Source organism: Anolis sagrei, chromosome 2 (assembly GCF_037176765.1).
Source record: "Anolis sagrei isolate rAnoSag1 chromosome 2, rAnoSag1.mat, whole genome shotgun sequence".
Classification (NCBI taxonomy): Eukaryota; Metazoa; Chordata; class Lepidosauria; order Squamata; family Dactyloidae; genus Anolis; species Anolis sagrei.
In genome coordinates, this window is record NC_090022.1 from 153,797,694 (window position 1) to 153,821,544 (window position 23,851).

The following is a 23,851-nucleotide window of genomic DNA, read 5'->3' on the forward strand; positions in this document are numbered from 1 at the left end:
CAAATATAGAAAACTTTAAAGATTTACTGCAATTCAGTCCATTTAAGCCCAGAAAAGGCTGGATATACGAAGACCTAAAATGAAAGGGTTTTTTAAAAATCTGCATGACTGCTTACTAAAACACTAACTGCTTCTACTTGCATAGCAGGCAACAATACACACACATTATTGGTGTTATTTCTATTATACTACTGTGAACTAACCAGCACTGCATACAAGGACCAAAATTTTATATCTCGTAACCACTTTCAATGGTGTCAAACATGTGGTCCTATAGATGTTTTGGACTTCAGCTTGCAGAATTCTTTATCATTGGACAAGCTGGCAAGGACTTCTGGGAGTTGGGAGGCCCAAACATCTGGAAGGCCACAAAATTGACACGTCTGATTTACATTATTATACTTACCAGGGATACTGTTTTCCAAACTGGAGATGTAGGGCATGCAGTATTTTGTCCTGGGTGTCAGCATCACGAACGTGAAGGACATTTTCACCTTGGTTTTTAAAGAAGTCACAAAAATGATGTTAAAACAAGATACTGAGTTTGAAATGCCAAGTACCTGCTTTTGAATGTCACCAATGCATTTCCAACAAGGAAAAGGGGCTTGTATAGGAAGGTCCTGCACCAATTCAGTTACAAATGCTGACACTTCAGTTAAACCAGTGGTTCTCAACCTGTGGGTCCCAGATGTTTTGGCCTTCAACTCCCAGAAATAGTAACAGCTGGTATTTCTGGGAGTTGTAGGCCAAAACACCTGGGGACCTACAGGTTGGGAACAACTGAGTTAAACTGAAGTGAAATTCCACCGCACTGTAGACAAGCAAATTATTGCAATTATTTTAGTATTTGTTGGCAATATCTAGACTATTAATTTTTTACTGCATTTATATACCGCTTTTCTCACCCGCGAGGGGACTCAAAGTAGTTGTCAATGTAATAATGGCAAAAAAATTCAATGCCATACATACATGTGAAAACCAAAGCATAATATCTAGACAATAGCATAGAACTATAAATTAAAAACATTAACCATATTAAAACATAAACCATAAAAAACATTTAGACATTAAAGCATAGAATTAAAACATCAACAATACAATAACATTTATATTAAATCCAACCCCTTCAAACAACACAATTTAAAAACAACTATTAAAATCATGCCATTCAGAATCATAATCTGAAGCAGTTCCATTGGTCAGTAAAAGTATGATAGCGGACCCAACGGTACGCTAGTTGCGCAACGTGGCTGTGAATTAAAGAAGGGAAGAGGTGCGCGAGACAGCAGAGCAAGTGCGAGATGCAGCTGCGGCAGGATAGCACTGAAGTAATTTAACTCAGGTGGGAGAGGATAAGAGTGAAGTAATGTAACAAAAAATTAATGTGGAATGATAAATGGCTGACAAAGACCTTAAACGGGGTAGAAATGAGCTATATGGGCAAAAGTATGATAGCTGGAACTCAGCACTGCTATAATTTCTCGCCTCCTTTTTATCCTTCCTTGCAGCAGCTGTGTCTCTCACTCCCTGTGTTGACTCGCACATGTGTACCCCTCATTAAATCAGATTCATGTTACACAACCAGCGTAGGGTCCCAGCTACTAACGTAGGGTTCCAGCTATCATACTTTTGCTCACTATTCCTTATCAAACACAAGATTGGATATGCAGAAGAGTATATTTTCTTGAAGGAATGGTAAAAGCATGTTTTATTCTTATTAAAGTATTAGGATGCCTCTATATGTAGAATAATGGAGTTTAACACCACTTTAACTCAATGCTATGGAATCTTGAGATTTGTAGTTTGGTGAGGGACCAGCACTCTTTGGCAGAAAAGGCTAAATAACTTGTCAAACTACAACCTCCATGACTACAACCTCCATGACAGCAATGACCCATTGCCATTCAAATTATATCAACTGCATTAATTCTGCACTGCATGCTAAGTATATCTATATGACACAATACAGAAATCTGAATTTAACAGGGACCAACAGGGATGGTCGTTTCCAGGACAACTAGTTCTAACTATAAATGTAAAATTCTGATATGTCATAATATGTTATCTTGAATACCAATGAAGTAAAATAAAAGTGGTAAGATAAAGTAAAAGGCAGAAGTGAGGGAGAAAAGTAGACTACAGTACAGATGGATTGCCTCAATAAAAGAAGCCACAGCCCTGATCTTGCAAGAGCTGAACAGGACTGGTGCACCTGGAAGTCTCTAATTCATAAATCAAAGTTGACTTGATGGCAAGTAACAACAACAATAGCAAGGGCATCTTGTATTGGTTTAGAAATAACAGAGAACAGGTAGGTCATGAAGTTTGAGGGCATCAGGTGCAAGCAGCTTTGCAGACTACTTTTCTGATCATTTCGCTCCTATTTCTCCCATAAATCCCTTGCTAAGTCAGCTGTTCCAAAATAATGAAACATACTAGACAAATAAGGTAATGCAAAGAAAATGCACACACGTTTTCATAGTTGAACTTTTCAACAATGAAAGGAGATTATAGATTTAAAAACAAAACAAACTGGAATGCTTAACAAGGACAAGTAGTTTCCCTGGTATTTAAGAATCCTATTGGTTTGCACAAAAGACACCCACATTATTATTACAAGGAGAGAATGCAATTACCATAACTCATTTGGATAAAAAAGGAAAGACTTTTCCAACCAAATATAGACAGAGTAGAAACAAGACAGCAATTGTGGGGTTTTCCCCACCATATTGAAAACAGTATACAGCTAAATCAAACAACTTATACAGAAACTGTAATTTTGTACACACAACAAAACCAGAGTCGATAAAAATTTGAGTTGTATACTCTTTAACCCCACTGAGTGACCTATAGCACAAGAACTCTAAGGAGCCCCTATTTATGTTGTCTAGCAGATTCTATTCTGGGGGCAAAAGAGAAAGGCCTCTCTATTTCTTTTTTCATTTTTTTCCCTTCCTGGAAATACTAACAAATGCATTAGCAACATTCATGTCCAGTTCCCAATTCAACTGGCAATTTGCCAAACAGATTTAACTCAAGACTGCAAATATATAAATTGTAAAAACAAGGAAAAATACAATTACCTATTATTGTTTCTAGGTATTAAGAGATCTGGGTACAATTTGAAAAATGGACACAGAAAAAAACAGCTTTAAGAGCACACAAATATGCTACAAACATTTAAAAAATGATACCATACCTGTTTCTCTTCCTATCTGCCGTGTTCCAAGATTGATGACTGGAGTACCAAAAGCCCCAACTTCTCGCACACCACAACTACTGTTCCCAATCACACAACCAGCATGAGCCACTAACTGAATAAACTGGTCAAAGGGAACATGCTTTACTGCTCGGAAATTCGGGTGGTGCTCAACACCTTTCTTCCTCATTACTCGAACCATTTCTTTGCTCCCTGTGGTAAAAGCAACCATACACTGTGTAACAAATTGACTGTATTTTAATAGAATGACTACTATTGGCAACACTGTTATGCTTAACCATATAAACAGAAAATCTACGATACCCAAAACCCTGTCATAACTCTATAATCTCTTACTTGGAGGTATGTTTTTGTAATAAAATTACAACACAATAGTGGTTTTGAACATTAACACCTAAATCAAAGGACAACACATATTAGGCTAGCCACTGAGTTCAATTTGAAAGTTAAATTCTTGCTTAATTGTTTTCCTAAATGAAGTAAATTGGATTTGAAAGCATTTTGATCGATCATGATACTCTTTTTTTTTTCTAAATAGAATTTGTGAATCAAAGTTTTCAACACTGGCTGCTTATGCAACCCCAAAAATTCATTATGTGACATATAACGACATGACAAAAAAAGAGCTGTAGTGCTTATATCCCATGTTTTAAGCTTATTAAATAAAAATGCATCACACTCACCTGCATCAATATTTGGGAATAAAACCAATGTCATCTTATTAAAAGATATAAGAGCATCCAAAGTCAATTCAAACATCTTTATGGAATGTTTAATATCTGTGGTCACTGGGTGTTGTAAAGCTACTATATAATCCTTTGGTTTTACATCCTCACCTGTAAAAGCCAAGTAAAAAAAAACAAAACACATAACTTATAACAAAAACCAGAACTCTTAGCCTGCAGAAGGAAACTGTAATAACAATAATGTCAACACTAAAGATAGTTTCTTGTACCATGAAGTAAATCAGTTTCTCTTTTCTTCCAAAGGCATGAAATCACCATTTCTTGAATTATGAAACCACACATAAGAAATATATAATTAAGTTTTAATATGATGTTCAATAAGGCCATCAATTATTTTTAATATTCATTTATATGTTAACATTCTGACAAGTCATTGCCCGAAGAAACTCATATGCCATCATTTACTTTTAAAGGTAGACACCTGCTGTATATATGAGTGTATAAGCTGACCTCATGTATACATTTTGGCCCCCAAATTATGGATTCCAAAATGACTCATGGATAAGTCAACGGTCATTCTGTGGGATGGAGAAAATGTCTCTCAGAAGGCCAATCACCCCTGGTTATCACTGCTGCGATTTCCATACCTAAGTATTCAGGAAAAGCCAAAAATGGCACCACACGAGAGAGAATAGAGGGGGTTGATACTTTTCTTAGGATCTTCTGGGGAAGACTATGCTCTTGCCTGGTTCCACTTTGCTAAGAGAAGGGGATGATTAAGATACAATATATTCATTGACCCATTGGTAAGTCAAACCAGATTTTGGGGAGTTGATTTTTTAAACTAATTTTCTAGTCTATATATGAGTGTATACAGTAATTGTCTTGTTTATCAGTGTTAAATGGACAAGAAAGACATCAATTTATCTGAAAAATAAAATTAAGGAGAAAAATATCAAGCACTTTTCTCCCCAAATACAGCAGATTTCAAACTTAGAAGCATCTCTTGTCAAATATCAAAGACATGAATATGTTCCATTGGATTATTACAATGAGCTAAAAATGCCACTGATATGTACCGCTACACTTTGATTACACAAGAAACAGTACATTGCTTTATATGTGTGTAATCTGACATTGAATTACTGCCATTGTTTGGAAGCCACTCTGAGTCCCCCTTCGGGCATGAGAAAGGCAGGATAAAAGTACAGTAAATAATAAATAAAACATGTAATATTCCAAGAACACTCTCAAATTCTAATAGATATCACCTTCTATGCCCTCTTGTCTAATTTTCTGATCTCCATAAGAGAACAGCAACCATTTATAATACAAAGTCTAAAGCAAGCTTGCACAACATGACTCACCAAACCAAATACAACCTGTTAACCATGAGAACTGCCTCATTATCGGCTGTATAAACCATGTTTTGTTGATTGCAAGAGACCAAGTGATCAAATATTTGGCAGGATATCCTATCTAAAAGTTGGTGGATTGCACTTAATTTGGCAATTCACACTTTTTCTATGTACGTTCATACAAACAAACATATTTACCTAACCACATGCGGATAATGCTCATGTAGTCTTTCTTTTTGGAAGACAGCAACTTGTCATAGGAAGGGCAGCCAGCCAGGAGGATCCGATCATGGTCTTCACACATAGATATCAAGTGCTGCTCTGCATTCCTTGTGCAACACACATGGTAATGAGCCAACTTGGTTATGGCATGTCTAATGGAGTCATCTATGGTCCCACTGACTTCTCCTCCTTCAATGTGCAGAATTCGAATGTTCATTAAGGCTGCAGAAGTTGCCAGTGCAAGGGCATCAAACCTGTCTCCATGGACTATCATTATGTCAGGTTTCAGGCGATTGAGGACATCTGGCAGTTTGACTAAGGCAAGGCCAACTGACTCCACCATGGATGCCTCATCTTCTCCTCTCACTATCGTATGTAACCTGGTATGGATGTCAAAGTCATCCTGCTCAATCATACGGTAAGTGTTACTATAAAGGAAAAGAGAGGGAGGTTTTTAGATTGTAATCAAGGCTTGGGACCAGGACTTAGTCAGAGTAGATCCAATGAAATCAAAGGAGCTTAACTATACTCCAGAAAAAGGCAGAAACTTGTTTCAAGGGTTCTCCATTACTATAAAGATGGGAAAGTAGCTTTTTAGATGGTTGGCATGTTAGAGACATTTAGCTTTATATATTTAAATAACTGGCACTATCTGACACCAAAGAGCACCAAAAATTCACTATATATACAAGCTAGCGGAAGAAACAAGTGAGGAAAGGAGCACCAAAGGGGGTGGAAGTAATGAGGAAAAGGTGGCAACATTGCTTCTCCTCATGCCCCAGGTGAAAGAAAAGCATGGGGTGTCAATACAGAAGATAATATTCTATTAATAATATCTATTGTTCAATATAACAAAAAAGGAATCTCTAGAAATTTTCTAGGCCCTTTTCTGATTCCATGGTATGCTTCATTTGGAAGACCTGGAGGACCTAACAAATTCCCAGAGAGGATACTTCTCTAGGAATTGCCTAGAATTTCCTCAGTCCTCCAGGGGAACTCTGTGGGAACTTCTGATGGAAATCATTTTAATAGGATTTGCTATTATTCATGGCTTTCTATTTCTACAATAAGTTCAGGAACATATCATCCATGGATATGGGGATCATACAGTAGTTAGAAAAATGTATTTATCCTTTAAACAATTTTAAATAAGTAAAGAATGATTCAAGAAATGGTCTGGGAGGACTTCATACTACACTGTTTGTGTTGCTCAGAAGATTTGGGCCAGATAACTATTGACCTGAAACATGGATGGAGGACCACCACCAGGAGTTCAATATAATACACCCTGACCTTTGATGAGGACAACAAGGTTACAAAATCAACCAACATTCATAAGTCCTGGCTAAATTAATGGGATTTAACAGTCTCTGTGCCGTGTGTATGAAGTCTGAATGGCACTAACAACTCTTTCAACCATCCTTGGGATTAGTAGGTATTGCGGATCACTCTAGAATAAAAAGAAGCCCCTCCTTCACCAATTCAGTGTGATGAGCAGAAACAACAGTATACCTCTTACCCATAGTCATCAATCAGGTGGGATCCAAGAACCACCACGTCAAGCTGAAAGAACTGTGGTTCAGCCTTAATGCCAAACATAATTGGTGCCAATTTGGAATAATCAGCTCGGTTACAAGTAGCAACGCAAACCCGAAGTTTCCGGTTGTTCCCATTTTTCTCCATTACTTGCTTTTGTTTCTGTTTAGACAGGTTCTTGAAATAGAGTTCCTGGAATAATACAAGACACAATATAACTAAAACAACATTATAATACTCAGTGACGTGTACTAAAAAAAATTAACTGTATTTAAGATTTGCCTAAGTATTTGCCTTGTTGATGTAGTGTGCCTTGAAGTCATTATGGTGACCTTAAGGCAAGCCTATAATGAGAATTTCTTGGCATGCTATGCCCCCCAGGGACAGAGAGAATGTGACTTGCATTCAAAATCCTCCAGTGAGTTCAATTGATGAGTAGGGATTTGAACACTAGTATCCAGAGTTGTAGTCCAATACTCAAATCACCAGACCATGCTGGCTCTATTCCATATGTGCATTGCAAAAAATGATGTTTTTTCCCTTGCATCTTGTGGCTATCTGAATTTAATTTTTGGAAAACTAGTTTTAGATACATAATTAAAAAAGAACATTTGCAGAATTTAAGTTCTTTATTGCAATCGTTATTGGATCTTCGTGAAATTTAAGTAGTTATTTCTGTTACTAAATTCGTTTTACTCACTCTAAACATATTATTATTTTATTATCATAATCTAAAAGGACTTTTCTCATACAAAATTTTCCAGAAATGAAGAACAGCACAAAACATGGAAGTATATTTTGGGAGTTTGCTTATATTATACAAACACATTGCTTTCTATAAACATTTATGTCACTACTATGATTCTCTCATTTGAGCACATTATTAATTAAATAATTATATCAAATAAATATGTGAATTTATTGGACGCAGACTGATATTTTTATGTGAAGTTGAAAAAATAGGTTATACGACATACTATTAAGTTTCTCAGATTTAATGTTTTGCCATTTAAGTGTCTTCAAGTCACCTCTTGACTTATGCCAACCCTACCCTAGCATTTTATTGACAAGCTTTATTCAAAAGTGGATTCCCACTGCCTTTTTCTGAGGCTGAGAGAATGTAACATTACCAAGATCACCCAGGGATTGAAACCCTTTTTTTTCAGAAGTGTGGTTCAGCACTCAGCACTACACTGGCTCTATTTTCTCCTGAAAATTAAGAAATGCCTGTTTAACTTTTGCTTTGTTGTATAGACCAGTGGTTCTCAAAGTGTGCTCCACAAAGCCCTTGTGGCTCTGCGAGAGACACTCAGGGGCTCCGTGGGCGACCCACTTTGTTTGGGTTTGTGGCTTCCCTTCCCTTTCCCATATATTACTTTGCTGCATGCTCGCCACGTGGTCTTTGCGACCACATGGTTGTAAAGACCACGTGGTTGTTAGTACTGGCCAACATGCTGCAAAGTCATGACCACATGGCGAGGGAGCCATTGCTACTTCCACCCCTGAGGGGGGACTGCCGGCTTCAACCGAGGGACACACTGCATGAGCTGCTGCAGCATACACTACCACCCCCAAGGAGGAACACACTGCATGTGCTACTTCTCCTAAGAGGGGAGACATGGCATGTGCTGCCACCACTGCCCAAGGAGGGTGTGCTGTATGCACTGCCGTCCCCAAGGAGAGACCCTTTGCAGCATGCTGGCCATGTGGTATTGGTGACCACGTGGCCAGCATGCTACAGAGACCATGCCAAGACAGCCACTGCCACCACCGTCACTGAGGAGGGACCCGTGGTAATGCGCTGCTACCGCCCCTCCTCATTCAAGGACCCGCCGCACCCACTGCTGAAGCTGCCATGGCCAAAGCTGCCTCACATGCCATCTCACCTGCCACACCCTCTCTCTCCAAATAGATTTGTTGTTTGTCTGTTTTATCATGGTGTTAAATGTTTGCCACTTTTGATGGAAATCATCGAGTCCCCTCAGGGAAATAGGGCAGGTTACAAATAAAGTCTTATTATTATTATTACTTATTACTGAGAAGCCCCTCTCTCCACACTGAATCAGGCTTGGAGGAAAGTGACAGAAGCCCTGGATTCAAGTTGAGTGACAAAGTCTGGCTTTAGCCTTTTTTGAAGTGAGAAAGGCAACAGTGTAAATGGCTAAGACTCCTGTTTGGGTCTAGACTCAGTTTGGCTGCTGTTCCTCACCTTTCACTCCTTCAATGTGTCCGCGCTATAGCAGGGAAGTAATCCTAGGACAGGGCTGGAGAATTCTTTGCCTGCAGCTCCTATCATAACTTCCCCTTTTTACAAGGACTTGAAATCCCAAATACACAGAGAACCAAACCTTTCCCAAATTCTTGTACCTCTCTCTTTTCCTCCTCCTTTGGAAGCTTTTAAGCAGAGGCTTTATTGCCATCTGTTGGGGGGCTTTGAATGTATTGCTCTTGTATGGCAGAGGAGGGTTGGACTCGATGGTCTCTGGACTTTCTGTTAGTATTACTACTATTACTACTACTCCTATTACTACTATTACTACAAAGGCAGAATGGCCATCTGTTGGGGTGCTTTGATTGTGTTTTTCCTGCATGTTAGAAGAGGGTTGGACTGGATGACTCCTGGGGACTTCCACTGAAATACTGTTAAATTTATGTTGGTCAAAAAGTTTGCTCATGCTTAATATATATACATTATATATAATATAATACGTTATATAATATGAAAACATTTTTTGGGTCTCCATGAGAAACTTTTGCTTCAAAAAGGGTTCCACGGTTAACAATGTTTGAGAACCCCTGCTCTAATGAAAACATTCTGTACTCTGGTAGAACATTAATTTTAACTCAGAAGGACAAAAGCAAACACACAGCAGGCGAAAAAACCTGAAATACCATTGCTGATCCAATTTAAACTAACAAAACTAGCTACTCTAGTTATGCAACTAAGTATCAAGACTTCATTCCTGTCAACATATACTTAAACTCAGAAGCATAATATTACAATCAGACAAAACACTCTTCCTATAACACCTAAGGCTATGGTAGCAAGTATCGCTTTGGGCACTGATATGAGCCATTATAAACCATTATAGGTGTACAACAGAGTTGGAAGGACAATAGGTTTATAAACAAGCATACTGGTATCCCTACAAATGTCCTGATACTCAAATACTCTCTGCTTCATTGGAAAACATGATGCATTCGCAGAGCTCAGACAGTGTTTTATTTTGGCAATTTGTACGGTGGTGGCTGTCTAGGTAGTAGAAATGGTCAATGTTTTCTAGTGCTACACCATTAAGATGTATTGCTGGCATGCAGAGGGATTGATTGGTGCCTGCTGGTAGAGCACTTTTGTTTTCTTGATGTTCACCTTTGCTTTTCAAATGCTTCTGCAAATGTGTTTAAAGTGGCTTGTAGGTCTTTCTCTAATGAGCACAGACTACATTATTGTCAGCATATAGTATAGTGCAAATATGACTTACCTTCTATGTTCTTCTACCTCACAATGAAGGATTAAATATTAGCTTTTATCAATAGTTGCACCAGATTTATACCACCTCCTCTTGCACAACACTGAGCAATGAGCCCTGATTAACTCATAAATTGCTCCCTCTAATAGTTACATACTCTCTCAGCAGAAGCAAACAAACAAAATAGTAAGAAAAAGTCCCTTTAAATGAAATATGAGGGCAAAGGGTTAGAGCAATTTTAATGTCAGAAGAGCAAAAGAATGTAACTTCAAGTAATAAGGTGTCTAAACCTCTGCAAATTAAGAACTGACTGAAACCAAGTCAAACATGACAATGAGATAATATTATTTTCTAAGCATGAACATATATAATTACTATAGTGGTATTTGGTGAACAAGAGATAGTCTTTTAAGCCATAAAAGCAACTGCATTTGGAGAACAGAAGCATCAAAATGATCTAGCAGGCTATTGGCACATAATAACACTTAACACACAGCATCCACATTTTTGTGGACAGGGTCTTTAATGTTGTTCAGGCAGAAATTCAACATGTGAGGAGTAAAGTATTCAATGTCTTGGCGAATTTGTGAACAATAACAACAGAAGACTGAAAGGTTCATGAGCAGATTCCATCAATTCCAGAGCCTCATTTTCACGTATAATGTAAAAACCTCCTCTGCAAATGTTTGTACAGAAATGTTGATAATCACAATTTTCTGAATGTGCAGATTCAGGATAAGTTGTGATATGTCATCTTTACCATTGCTGTTTGCCTCAAAGTATTTTCTTGCCATTATTGTTCAAGGGGTTTTTGCCTTTGCCTTTCTCTGAGGTTGAGAGTGTGTGATTAGCCCAAATTCACCAAGTGGGGTTCCATGAACTAGCAGGGACTCAGACCCTGGTCTCCATGGTCATAGTTATAATACTAAAACCACTACAATACTCTCATTTTTATCAATTTAACATTAATTTTTGCACATACCCATATATACATTTTTAGACATTTAAGAAATTTACTTCAATATTCAATTATTGAGGGGCATTTACTGCTTGCTATACAATGACAACTTCCAACACACACACATACACACACACAACTGAGTGATCACAACCAAAAGACATAGATAACTTGTTCTGACATTTCAGTTTAGATGATTTGGAAATATTTTCAACAAAAACCAAATTTCTGAGACATCAATAGCAAGAGGAATCTCTACTTCCTAAAATTTAAAACACTGTGGCATCAGTTTTATACATATCATATAAAGACTTTAATATATATTTTAATTCTGTTGTAAGACATTTCTAGTATACATAATATCGCTTACGTAATATTCCTGATAATTCTATTTCCTGAGCATTTTAGGGACTTTGACTCCCTTATCTCTCACTGTCCATTTTGAAATCCAAACATTTGTGTTACCAGTAACTGCAAAGGCTGAAACATTAACAATTTCATGCTTATTTTGGTTTGGGAAATCACAAGTTTACCTCATGACTAACTAAATTCCGTGCCTTCTTCAGTACTGTACTCATAGTAGATTCCCATAAATCTTTTCTTCTAGCAGTAAAATAAGCATACCAAGCAGCACAACAGAGCAGCTTTGAAAAATTATTCTGACTCCAGCTTTCAGAATTCCCAGCTACTGTGTTATAGTCCAAAAAGCACCTATTCTGAAACAGGGTTACCTTCCAAAATGAAAAAGAAAATTGAAATAGGATCATTCAGCAGTTATTTAAGGTCATGAACAGATTAATGCATTTAAGTTTCAGAAAGGAGAAGTTAGCTTTCAATGACTTGCTGTGATACTTTAACAAAACATTTTGTAGACAAAACTTATCATGTTTCTTTCGACCTGGGCTCCAAATGAAGGGTAGGATCTGTGGGAATGGTAGACACACCAGTAGATAATTTTGATGAATATGTATTGTTTAGCCTAACAATGTGAAAAAGATGCATTGAGAAAGTCAATTACCACCTTCCTTGCAGGTGTGGAAGTGACTGCACCATTAAATGAACCACTGTGAGATCATGATTAAAGAATCCATTTTTGGATGCTGCAAATCGATCATTGGCTGAACTCTTTTTTCGTGTCAGAAGCGACTTGAGAAACTGCAAATTACTTCTGGTGTGAGAGAACTGGCCGTCTGCAAGGACGCTGCCCAGGGGATGCCCTGGTTTGTTTTTTTTTTTAGAGGAGGCTTCTCTCATGTCCCCGCATGGGGAGCTGGAGCTGACAGAGGGAGCTCATCTGCATTCTCCCCGGATTTGAGCCTCCGACCTGTAAGTCTTCAATCCTGCCAGCACAAGGGTTTAACTCATTGCGCCACCGGGCCTCCCAGTGGATGAAATTCAAAGAACTATGGCCAATATTCTTATTCTGTGCCTTAAAGTTCTTTCTGGCTTATGGTAGAATATGTGTCTTGTCCGGGGTCACCCAGTGGGTTTTAATGGCCAAGCAGAGGTTCAAACTCTGTTCTCCAGAGTTGTAATCCAATGCTCAAACTATGCCATATTGACTCGTATCTCCAATCTATTTCCTTCTAAAGCAAGAAGTGTCAAGTTCCTTTTGCTGAAGGTATACATTTGGATGATTTCCAACAAGATTCCCTATATTTTAAACACCAACACAAATCCACAAGAAGAGTCCATCTAGGATTTGATTCTCATTAATATCTTGAAGATACCTAGCTATTTCTCTCTTTCTTGATAAATAGCAAGCAGGCTGTGGAAGGTCCAAATTGTTGTGTGGATTCATTTATGGAAGGGATATGGTCACAAGCTGAGGCTTACTCCAGATAAGGAAGAAATACTGTTGGCTGGTTAGCAAGCTAAATTATGACAGAATGTACAGCATATGGAAAAATAACTCAGAAAAATAAATTTTCAGTTTGGAAATACTCAGGATGTCTCGGTGACTACTATGGACAGGTTCAAGTCATATGCCATCTACATTCTTCCCAGAGAAGATGGATCTTACCACTTTCTGACATACAGTGTGATCACTTCCCAACTAGATTATTGCAATATGCTTGATACAGGTTGCCCTGAAAGCATTCAGGTACTGTATCTTTTGCAACATGGAGCAACTAGATTGCTTTCTGCTATATATTTCATTTGGACCATATTACAGTGGTCTTGTACAGAACTAGTTTCTGCTTTGTTTCAACACTAAATGCCTTGAGGTCAAGATTGCTGAAAAAAATTTCCTCCTCCCATATCAATCTGATGATACAATGCACTCACTGTCTGAGACCTATTGTATATCCCAGCAGCAACAATTTCAGTTAATAAGAATGTGGAACAGTGCCTTTTCTGTGACAGTGTCCATGTTATAGAGTTTCTCACAAAGAATAACACATTCGCCTCATCCTTGCTGACTTTTAGGCAAGCAAGGAAAATACTTATATTCCATCTGCCTTTTCATAATCTTAATTTGAAATTGCTAGTTAGACTCCATTTAAAAGTTCTGTTTTCTATTATTGTTTAAATTGGTTTGATAGCATTTTATTTTGTAAGCCATCTCAAAGGACAGACAGGCAATATAGAGATGGCTTCAAAAAGCTATCCAAACGTTCTTTATGTGTGACATTGAGCCATAGCCTCACAAATAAAACTTCCCTGGATGGCATTCAATAAAAGCATAAATCTGAACATGAGTTTATCTGATCTTGGAAGTTAAACAGGATCAGTCCTGGTTAGTAACTGGATGGGAGACTGCTAAGACACTGGATTGAATAGTCCACGTGGTCTCCCTCCAACTCCGATTCTATGAATTCCAGATGCTACAGGCTCTATTTCATAAGGAGCTAGCAAAACAACCTATCAATATTCCAAGCCTAAGAAAATCCTATGAAATTAATGGTGTCACCATAAGAAAACAGCTAGCCTGAATTTATTTATTTATTTATTTCAAAGTTTTATATACCAAGCTTCTCACCTCATAAGAGGGACTCAGCCCGGTTTCCAACCATAAAAACACATACAATCGGTAAAATATCAAAGTACACATTACAATAAAACATTAAACATTATGTGAAGACACATAGACACACACAAATCATTGATTCTTATCTATGGGTTATGATGAATCGGTTATGCACTTCATATGTTTTAATTTTGACATTATTCTATGTGTTTTTATCACTTAACTGTTTTAATTGTTTAGTTACAGGAGAGGTTTTATATCTCTGTTTTAAGTGGCGTTCAATTTTGCCAGAGTTGTTAGCTGCCTTGAGTCTCCCTGTCGGGGTCAGAAAGGGAGGGTATAAATTGAGTAAATAAATAAATAACAAATTTAGCCAACAGGCAAACACACAATCTCTTTCTCTCTAAATTAATCCTCACCTTTAGCACACATGGACATAAAATGCCAAGAAACCACTCCCTTTCCCTCACAACTTTCAAAAGTGTTGCATCTGCGTCATTTCCATGCATTCCTAGATTAAACATCAAGAGTTATTTAGTCTGGGAAGGATGGGACTAGTACGCTTGTAAGTAATGAAAGTCAGGCCAAGTTTCTGCAAAATCAACACATGATGCAACCTTCATAGCAGGTGAAAGACTACGGCCATACAAATAAGGTTTTATGAAGCAGTCATCCTTTGATGCCAGTTAGTAACTATGTTGGATTATATCTCCCATCTTCCCTGATCCTGCTGAGTATTAATGAGCTTTGTGTGGCCAGGGTTGGGCCTCTGCAGTGTAGTATAGCACACGTATATCTGGAAGGTGCAAAGTTGGAAAGCCTGAACTCTATATAGCACATTGATGTTCCTACATTTTCAAAAGGAAAGCTGCAACATACAATTTAATGGATACCCTAAAGCAGGGGTCCTCAAACTAAGGCCCGGATGCGGCCCTCCAAGGTCATTTACCCGGCCCTCGCACAGGGTCAACCTAAGTCTGAAACGACTTGAAAGCACACAACAACAACAACAACAATCCTATCTCATCAGCCAAAAGCAGGCCCACATTTCCCATTGAAATACTAATAATTTTATATGTGTAGAAATTGTTCATTTTAATTATTGTATTGTTTTAAGTGTTTTTTGCACTACAAATAAGATATGTGCAGCATGCATAGGAATTCATTCATTTTTTTCCAAATAATAATCCTGCCCTCCAACAGTTTGAGGGACTGTGACCTGGCCCTCCTTTTAAAAAGTTTGTGAACCCCTGGTGTAGACTCAGGACCCTTCTACACAGCCTATATCCCAGAATCTCAAGGCAGAAAATCCCACAGTATCTGTTTTCAACTGGGTGATCTGAATCCACACTCAGATAATGTGGGATTTTCTGCCTTGAGATTCTGGGATATAAGGCTGTGTGGAAGGGCTCCCAGAAGATCAAGGCAGATATCATAGATGCAGGCGAAACGTCAGGAGAGAATGCTTCTAGAACAGTGTTTCTCAACCTGGGGGTCGGGACCCCTGAGGGGGTCGTGAAGGGGTATCAGAGGGGTCACAAAGACCATAAGAAAACACTATTTTCTGTTGGCTGTGGGGGGTTCTGTGTGGGAAGTTTCTATCATTGGTGGGGTTAAGAATGCTCCTTGATTGTAGGTGAACTATAAATCCCAGTATCTACAACTCCCAAATGTCAAAGTCTATTTCCCCCAAACCCCATCAGTGTTCACATTTGGGCATACTGAGTATCCGTACCAAGTTTGGACCAGATCCATCATTGTTTGAGCCCATAGTGCTCTCTGGATGTAGGCGAACTACAACTCCCAAACTCAAGGTCAACGCCCACCAAACCCTTCCAGGATTTTCTGTTGATCATGGGAGTTCTCTGTGCCAACTTTGGTTCAATACCATTGTTGGTGGGGTTCAGAATGCTCTTTGTTTACATATTAACTATAAATCCCAAATGACAAAATCAATGCCCCCGCCAACCCCACCAGTATTCAAATTTGGGCATACTGGGCATTTGTGCCAAATTTGCTCCAGTGAATGAAAATACATCCTGCAGATCATTATTTACATGGCCATTCATAATGTTAGGGTTATGGTTGGGGGTCACCACAACATGAGGAACTGTATTAAGGGGTCGTGGCATTAGGAAGCATCCTAATGGCCATATAGCCCGAAAAACCTGCAACAACCCAGTGATTCCGGCCATGAAACCCTTTGTTAATACAGCAGACTTCCTCTAAGAGAGAGAGAGAAAAAAGGGGAGATGGGAAGGGGCAATATTTGAAGGCACAGACATAACAATTCACTCAAACCGAGGCCCCTTCCACATAGCTGTATACAATCTACATGGAAATGGATGATATGGCAGTAACCCAGTTCAAAGCAGATATGGTGGATGATCTGCCTTGATCTTCTGGGTTTTATGGCTGTGGAAGGGACCTGAGGTCATCTAACAGAAGCTGGCTGCTTATGGAGGAGGCCTGAGGGCATGAGAGCACCCCAATAATGGATCCTTTCCCCCTCCCTTCCCCGCAGCCTCAGTGACGCATGGAGCCCATTGCCCAGGCAACGGGAGAACCCGCAGAGGGAGGGAGGGAGAGAGAGAAGGAGGGAGGGGCGGCCCGCTTCCCCTCCCGACACCAGGCCCTCCTGATAGGCAGGCAGCCCGCCTCCCCTCCAGGCCTCGGCGCTTTTACCTCTCTTCTCGCCCGTAGGCCGCATGGAGGGGCAGGAGGCGGCTGACGCGGCAAAGGCCCGGCTCTCTCTTCCTCCTCCTCCCCCTCGTCGTCCTCTGCGGGAGGAATGGCGCAGAGAAGGAAGAAGGCCGGCGCCTTCCTCGCCCCTCAGGGAAAGCCCGCCTCGCCCTCCTCCTCTTCCTCCTCCTCGCCGCCACAGCCTGCTCTGCCCCCCTCCCTCCCTCCTTCCCAAATAACGGCCGCCTCTCGCGCTCGCAAGGCACGCGCTTCACCAGGAGGGCGCTTGGCGGGAAAGTGCGTCTCCCTTCAGCACCGCTCTGAGGGGCTTCCTCCCCCCCCCCCCTTCAGAGAAAGGGAGATTTGCAAGGGGTAGAAGGAGTCCTAAAACGTTTGGACAAAATGTCAAACTCGAGGACCTTCCAGACAGCCCTATAACCCAGAATATCAAGGCAGAAAATCCCACAGTATCTGCTTTGAACTGGGTTATCTGAGTCCATAACGTTAGTTTTAATTCAGCTGGCTTCAGAAAAGGCAAAAGCTGCACATCGCAAGTGTTGAACCCGACTCAGCACATAGAAGATGGCTTTGAAAGGCAGCAGATCACAAGAGCTGTCTTCATAGACTTGTCAGCAGCCTATGATACTGTGAACCACCGCCTCCTCCTGAGAAAAATGTATAATATCACAAAGGACTACCACCTCACCCGCCTCATAGGAAACCTGCTACAAAACAGGAGCTTTTTTGTTGAGTTCCAGGGCCAGAGAAGCAGATGGCAGAAACAGAAGAATGGCTTGCCTCAGGGGAGCGTGGTTGCTCCATCCATGTTCAACATCTACACAAATGACCAGCCACTGCCAGAAGGGACAGAGAGTTTCATCTATGCTGATGATCGTGCCATTACTGCCCAAGCAGGGAGCTTTGAGATGGTAGAACAGAAGCTTTCTGAAGCTCTAGGTCAGGGGTCCTCAAACTTTTTAAACAGAGGGCCAGGTCATAGTCCCCAAAATTGTTGGAGGGCTGGATTATAATTTGAAAAAAAAAACCCAACATGAATGAATTCCTATGCACACTGCACATATCTTATTTGTAGTGCAAAAAACACTTAAAACAATACACTAATTAATATTAAGAACAATTTTAACAAATATAAACGTATTGGTATTTCAGTGGGATGTGTGGGCCTGCTTTTGGCTGATGAGATAGGATTGTTGTTGTGTGCTATCAAGTAGTTTCAGACTTAGGTTGAGCCTGAGCGAGGGCCAGGTAAATAACCTTGGAGGGCCGCATCCGGCCCTCGGGCCTTAGTTTGAGAACCCCTGCTCTAGGTGCTCTTACTGCCTACTACAGGGAAAACCAGCTGATCCCTAATCCATCTAAAACACAAACATGTGCCTTTCATCTCAAGAACAGAGAAGCATCCCAAGCTCTGAAGATCACCTGGGAAGGAATCCCACTGGAGCATTGCAGCACACCCAAATACCTGGGAGTCACTCTGGACCGTGTTCTTACCTACAAGAAGCACTGCCTGAATATCAAGCAAAAAGTGGGCACTAGAAACAATATCATACAAAAACTGACTGGCACAACCTGGGGATCACAACCAGACACAGTGAAGACATCTGCCCTTTGTGCCATGCTACTCTGCTGCTGAGTATGCATGCCCAGTGTGGAACACATCTCACCACACTAAAACAGTGGATGTGGCTCTTAATGAGACATGCCACATTAACACGGAGTGTCTATGCCCTACACCACTGCAGAAATTACACTGTTTAGCCGATATTGCACCACCTGACATCTGCCGGGAAGTAGCAGCCAATAGTGAAAGAACCAAGGCAGTGACATCTCCTGCTCATCCCTTGTTTGGATATCAGCCAGCACGTCAACGACTTAAATCAAGAAATAGTTTTCTAAGATCTACAGAGACACCCGCTGGAACACCTCAGCAAGCGAGAGTCCAAAAGTGGCAGGCTCAAACCCAGCACCTCAATCAATGGCTGATACCAAGTGAGAGACTCCCCCCAGGGCACACAGAAGACTGGGCAACTTGGAAGGTGCTGAACAGACTGCGCTCTGGCACCACGAGATGCAGACCTCACCTCAAGAAATGGGGCTACAAAGTGGAATCCACAACATGTGAGTGTGGAGAAGAGCAAACTTCAGACCACCTGCTGCAATGCAACCTGAGCCCTGCCACCTGCACAATGGAGGACCTTCTCACAGCAACACCAGAGGCACTCCAAGTGGCCAGCTACTGGTCAAAGGTCATTTAATCAACTACCAAACTTGCAAACTTTGTGTTCTGTTTGTTTGTTAAAAATGCAATCCAATTGTTTGTTCTGCCCCTTACACGATAAATACATAAATATATTCCACTTTAAAGCAGATAACGTGAGCTTTAATTCATCTGTGTGGAAGGGGTTTGAGGGCCCTTGCACACAGCCCTATAACCCAGAAGAACAAGGCAGAAGATCCCACAATATCTGCTTTGAACTGGGTTATCTTGAGTCCACACTGCCATATATATTCCAGTTCAAAGCAGAATATGTAGGATTTTATTCAGCTGTGTGGAAGGGGTCTCAAGGCCCCTTCTGGGCTACCATATTAAACCCAGATGATCAGATTTGAACTGCATAGTATGGCATTGTTTTGTTGTTTACTTGTTCAGTTGCTTCTGACTCTTCGTGACCTCATGGACCAGCCCACGCCAGAGCGCCCTATTGGCCGTGGCCACCCCCAGCTCCTTCAAGGTCAAGCCAGTCCCTTCAAGGATACCATCCATCCATCTTGCACTTGGTTGGCCCCTCTTCTTCTTCCTTCCATTTTCCCCAACATCATTGTCTTCTCTGAACTTTCCTGTCTTCTCAAGATGTGGCCAAAATACTTCATCTTTGCCTCTAATATACTTCCCTCCAATGAGCTTTGTCGTTCATTCGTTCAGTCACTTCCGACTCTTTGTGACCTCATGGACCATCCCACGTCAGAGTGCCCTGTCGGCCGTCACCTCCCCCAGCTCCTTCAGAGTCAAGCCGGTCACTTCAAGGATACCATCCATCCATCTTGCCCTTGGTCGGCCCCTCTTCCTTTTTCCTTCCATTTCCCCCAGCATCATTGTCTTCTCTAAGCTTTCCTGTCTTCTCATGATGTGGCCAAAATGCTTCATCTTTGCCTCTACTATCCTTCCCTCCAATGAGCAGTCAGGCTTTATTTCCTGAAGTATGGACTGGTTGGATCTTCTCATGGTCCAAGGCACTCTCAGCACTTTCGTCCAACACCACAGTTCAAAAGCATCTTTCTTCCTTTGCTGAGCCTTCCCTATGGTCCAGCTCTCGCATCTGTAGGTTACAATGAAGAATACTATTGCTTTAACTATGCGGATCTTCGTTGCCAGTGTCTCTACTCTTCACTATTTTATCGAGATTGGACATTGTTCTCCACCCAAGAAGTAAATGTCTTCTGATTTCCTGGCTGCAGTCTGCGTCTGCAGTCATCTTTGCACCTAGAATTACAAAGTCTGTGACGGCCTCCATGTTTTCTCCCTCTATTTCCCAGTTATCAATCAGTCCAGTTGACATGATCTTGGTTTTTTTGATGTTTAACTGCAACCCAGCTTTTGCACTTTCTTCTTGTGCCTTGATTAGAAGGCTCCTCATTTCCTTGCTTTCAGCCATCAAAGTGGTATCATCTGCATACCTAAGGTTGTTAATGTTTCTTCCAGCAATTTTAACTCTAGCCTTGCATTCATCAAGCCCCATGATGTGTTCTGCATACAAGTTGAATAGGTTGGGTGACAGGATAAAACCCTGCTGTACACATTTCATTGTAGATTCATATAATCCAGTTCAAAGCAGATGAACTGGGGGCCCTTCCACACAGCTATATAACCCAGAAGATCCAGTTTTTCTTTTTATCCCAGATTATCTGGCAGTGCGGACTCATGCAATCAGATCCTGATATAAGGCCTGTCTGGAAGGTTCCTAAGGCCCCTTCCACACAGCCAAATAAAATCCCACATTATCTGCTTTGAACTGGACTCAGATAACCCAGTCCAAAGCTGATATTGTGGGATTTTCTGCCTTGATATTCTGGGTTATATGGCTGCGTGGAAGGGCCCCCAGGATCTGATCCCAGGTTTTCCTGCTTACAACTGGATTAAATGAATCTGCACTGCCAGATAATCTGGGATAAACAGAAAATCTGGGTTCAGATCCTGGGATATAAGGCCTGTCTGGAAGGGTCCTAAGGCCCCTTCTGCACAGCCGAATAAAATCTCACATTATCTGCTTTAAACTGGGATATATGGCAGTGTGGACTCAGATATTCCAGTTCAAAGCAGATATTGTGGGTTATTCTGCCTTGACATTCCGGGTTATATGGCTATGTGGAAGGGTCCTAAGGCATTTTTCTACACTGCCATATAAAATCCAGATTATGTGCTTTGAACCGGATTATATGACAGTGTAGACTCATATAACGCAGTTCAAAGACAATAATGTGGATGATCTGCTTTGATAATTTGGATTATATAGCATCCTAAAGGGGACTTCAGGCTGGATCGGCACTGCTGTGTAATCCAGTTTCTGAATCCAGATGATCTGCTTTGAACCAGATTATGAGTCTACAGCCCCATCTACACTGCCATATCCACATCTGTTTTGAACTGGATTATCTGAGTCTACACTGCCATGGAATCCAGTTCAGATTATTTAGATTTTATATGGCAGTGTAGAAGGGACCTAACACAGCAACATCTTTGAATACTATGAGAGGTTAAAAATCCCTTCTCTGAAATGCTTGCAACCAGAAATTTTGGAATACCTGCATTCACATCTACGTAATAGATGAGTTCCAGATCTAAATATAAAATTTATATTTTATAAATTATACATGTAGCCTGAAGGTTATTTTATACATTTATAGTTTTTCATAATTTTGCACATGAGGGCTGCAAATCCTAGGAAAGCCACTGGACCAAATAGCATTTCTGACTAGGTGCTTGGTGCTTAAAGACTGTGCTGACCAATTGGCTGGTATTTTTCCTGTGATTTTTAACCAGTCTTTATCTCAGTCTATTACTCCATCTTGTTTGAAAGCCGCCATCATTATTCGGGCAACAAAGAAGTTCCCTACTGGCAGTAGCCAGGACTACAGACCAGTGGCACTCACTTCAATCATCATGAAGTGCCTTGAAAAACTGGCCAGTAGGCATATCATTTCTTGCCATCCACATACATTGGACAAACATTAGTTTGCATATAAAGCCAACAGATGGACAGAGGACGCTATAGCCATCACGCTCCGCACTGCTCTGACCAACCTGGAATGACGGGAAACTATGTGAAGGACGCTTTTTGCAGACTTTAGTTCCGTGTTTAACACAATCATTTCACACAGACTGGTGTCTAAACTAATGGATCTTAGATTGTCATATTCAACCTGTCCATGGATTATGGACTTCTTGTCTGGACGTTCCCAGAGGGTGGATTAAGTAATCACACCTCTTTAGCTCTCACTCTCAACACTAGGATGCCACAGGGCTGTGTGTTGAGTCCTCTGCTTTACACTTTGTAAACATAATTGCATCCCCGTCCATCACAGCAATATCATTACCAAACTTGCAGTTGTTACAACCATGGAAGGGGACGAATCTGCCTATCGGGATGAGGTATAATAATCTGATTCTTAACATCGACAAGACCAAGGTGGAGTACATCAGAAGCATTTTCTTGAGAGTCCACAGTAAACCCTGCATGTTGTTGCTAACAGATTTGTGTGAATGGGTGGTGTTCAGAAACCTCTCACTGTTGCCAGATTTTTCGTAATCCCAGCACTGAGCGAAGGGGATGACATTTGGGATCGGTACCCACACTTTTAGAAGAAATGTTTTAAAGAATTCTAACCCACACATCCATGCAGATCCAAAGGAAGGAACAATAGTAATCAAAGTGAGATCACAGTGCTAAAAATTGCCCCCTTTTTATTGTAATGTCACTCCATAATTTGTTTTAAAATAATTCCTTTTTCTGGAGTAACCAATCCAATAACTTGTCAAAAGGTTTGTTTGAATGAAATGGCTGAGGCTGGAGCTATACTGCCATATAATCCAAATTATTTGCTTTGAACCGGATTATATGAGTCTACACTGCCATATAATCCAGTTCTAAGCAGATAATCTGGATTTTATATGGCAGTGTAGATGGGGAATGAACAAACGGCAAAGTTGATACAGCAAAGTCCTGGGACTGTATGGAAGGGAAACATAACATGTTGGATACAGTTTGTAGCTGTGAATACGACAGGAAGTGTTGCTATTTTGAAACTAACAGAAATAGGGCACACACTTAAAGATACTTCAATTTTTTTAGTCATGATTTCTCCTTCGCTCTCTATCAAAGGTTCTCCGCACCTTTCTATCATTTGCCAGCATTGCAAACTTCATGTAGATTTCATCAGTCTCAAACAAAACAAGAGAGGATCCAAATACCAAAGGTGGATTTTGCACACATGGCACCTCATAGTGACAGAGAAACGGAAATGAACTGGTGTGGGTTCCCTTAGAAAGGGAAAGAGCTTGACAAATATTAACTCAAGGCATGGGTGCACAAGTATAAATAAATTACACAACTGACACGTAGTCAAAAGGTTATGAGACTTTCCTCAACATCTCATTTGGCTTTGGCGTAATAGTCTGATAGTCAGGTATATAAATTGCTTAAAGAGCCTTGACTACTTAGAAAAGGAATTA

At 40.5% G+C, this 23,851-nt stretch overlaps 1 protein-coding gene across 4 annotated transcripts in view; it reads right to left on the reverse strand.

Annotated features, from left to right (window-relative positions):
* GNE (glucosamine (UDP-N-acetyl)-2-epimerase/N-acetylmannosamine kinase) overlaps positions 1-23,851 on the reverse strand; it is a 51,674-nt gene that overhangs the window by 13,774 nt on the left and 14,049 nt on the right. Inside the window, exons 1-6 of one of the 4 annotated variants that reach the window (XM_060763731.2) lie at positions 17,107-17,310; positions 7,006-7,214; positions 5,463-5,914; positions 3,904-4,056; positions 3,200-3,412; positions 407-494 (exon numbers count right to left, since the gene is read on the reverse strand). In XM_060763731.2, the coding sequence (XP_060619714.2) occupies positions 407-494; positions 3,200-3,412; positions 3,904-4,056; positions 5,463-5,914; positions 7,006-7,169 (1,070 nt within the window). In that variant the 5' untranslated portion in view covers positions 7,170-7,214; positions 17,107-17,310. Of the gene's footprint in view, positions 1-406; positions 495-3,199; positions 3,413-3,903; positions 4,057-5,462; positions 5,915-7,005; positions 7,215-10,504; positions 10,591-11,983; positions 12,007-17,106; positions 17,311-23,851 lie in introns of those variants that run through there. The other 3 variants (XM_060763730.2, XM_060763732.2, XM_060763729.2) reach the window with 3 other exon arrangements.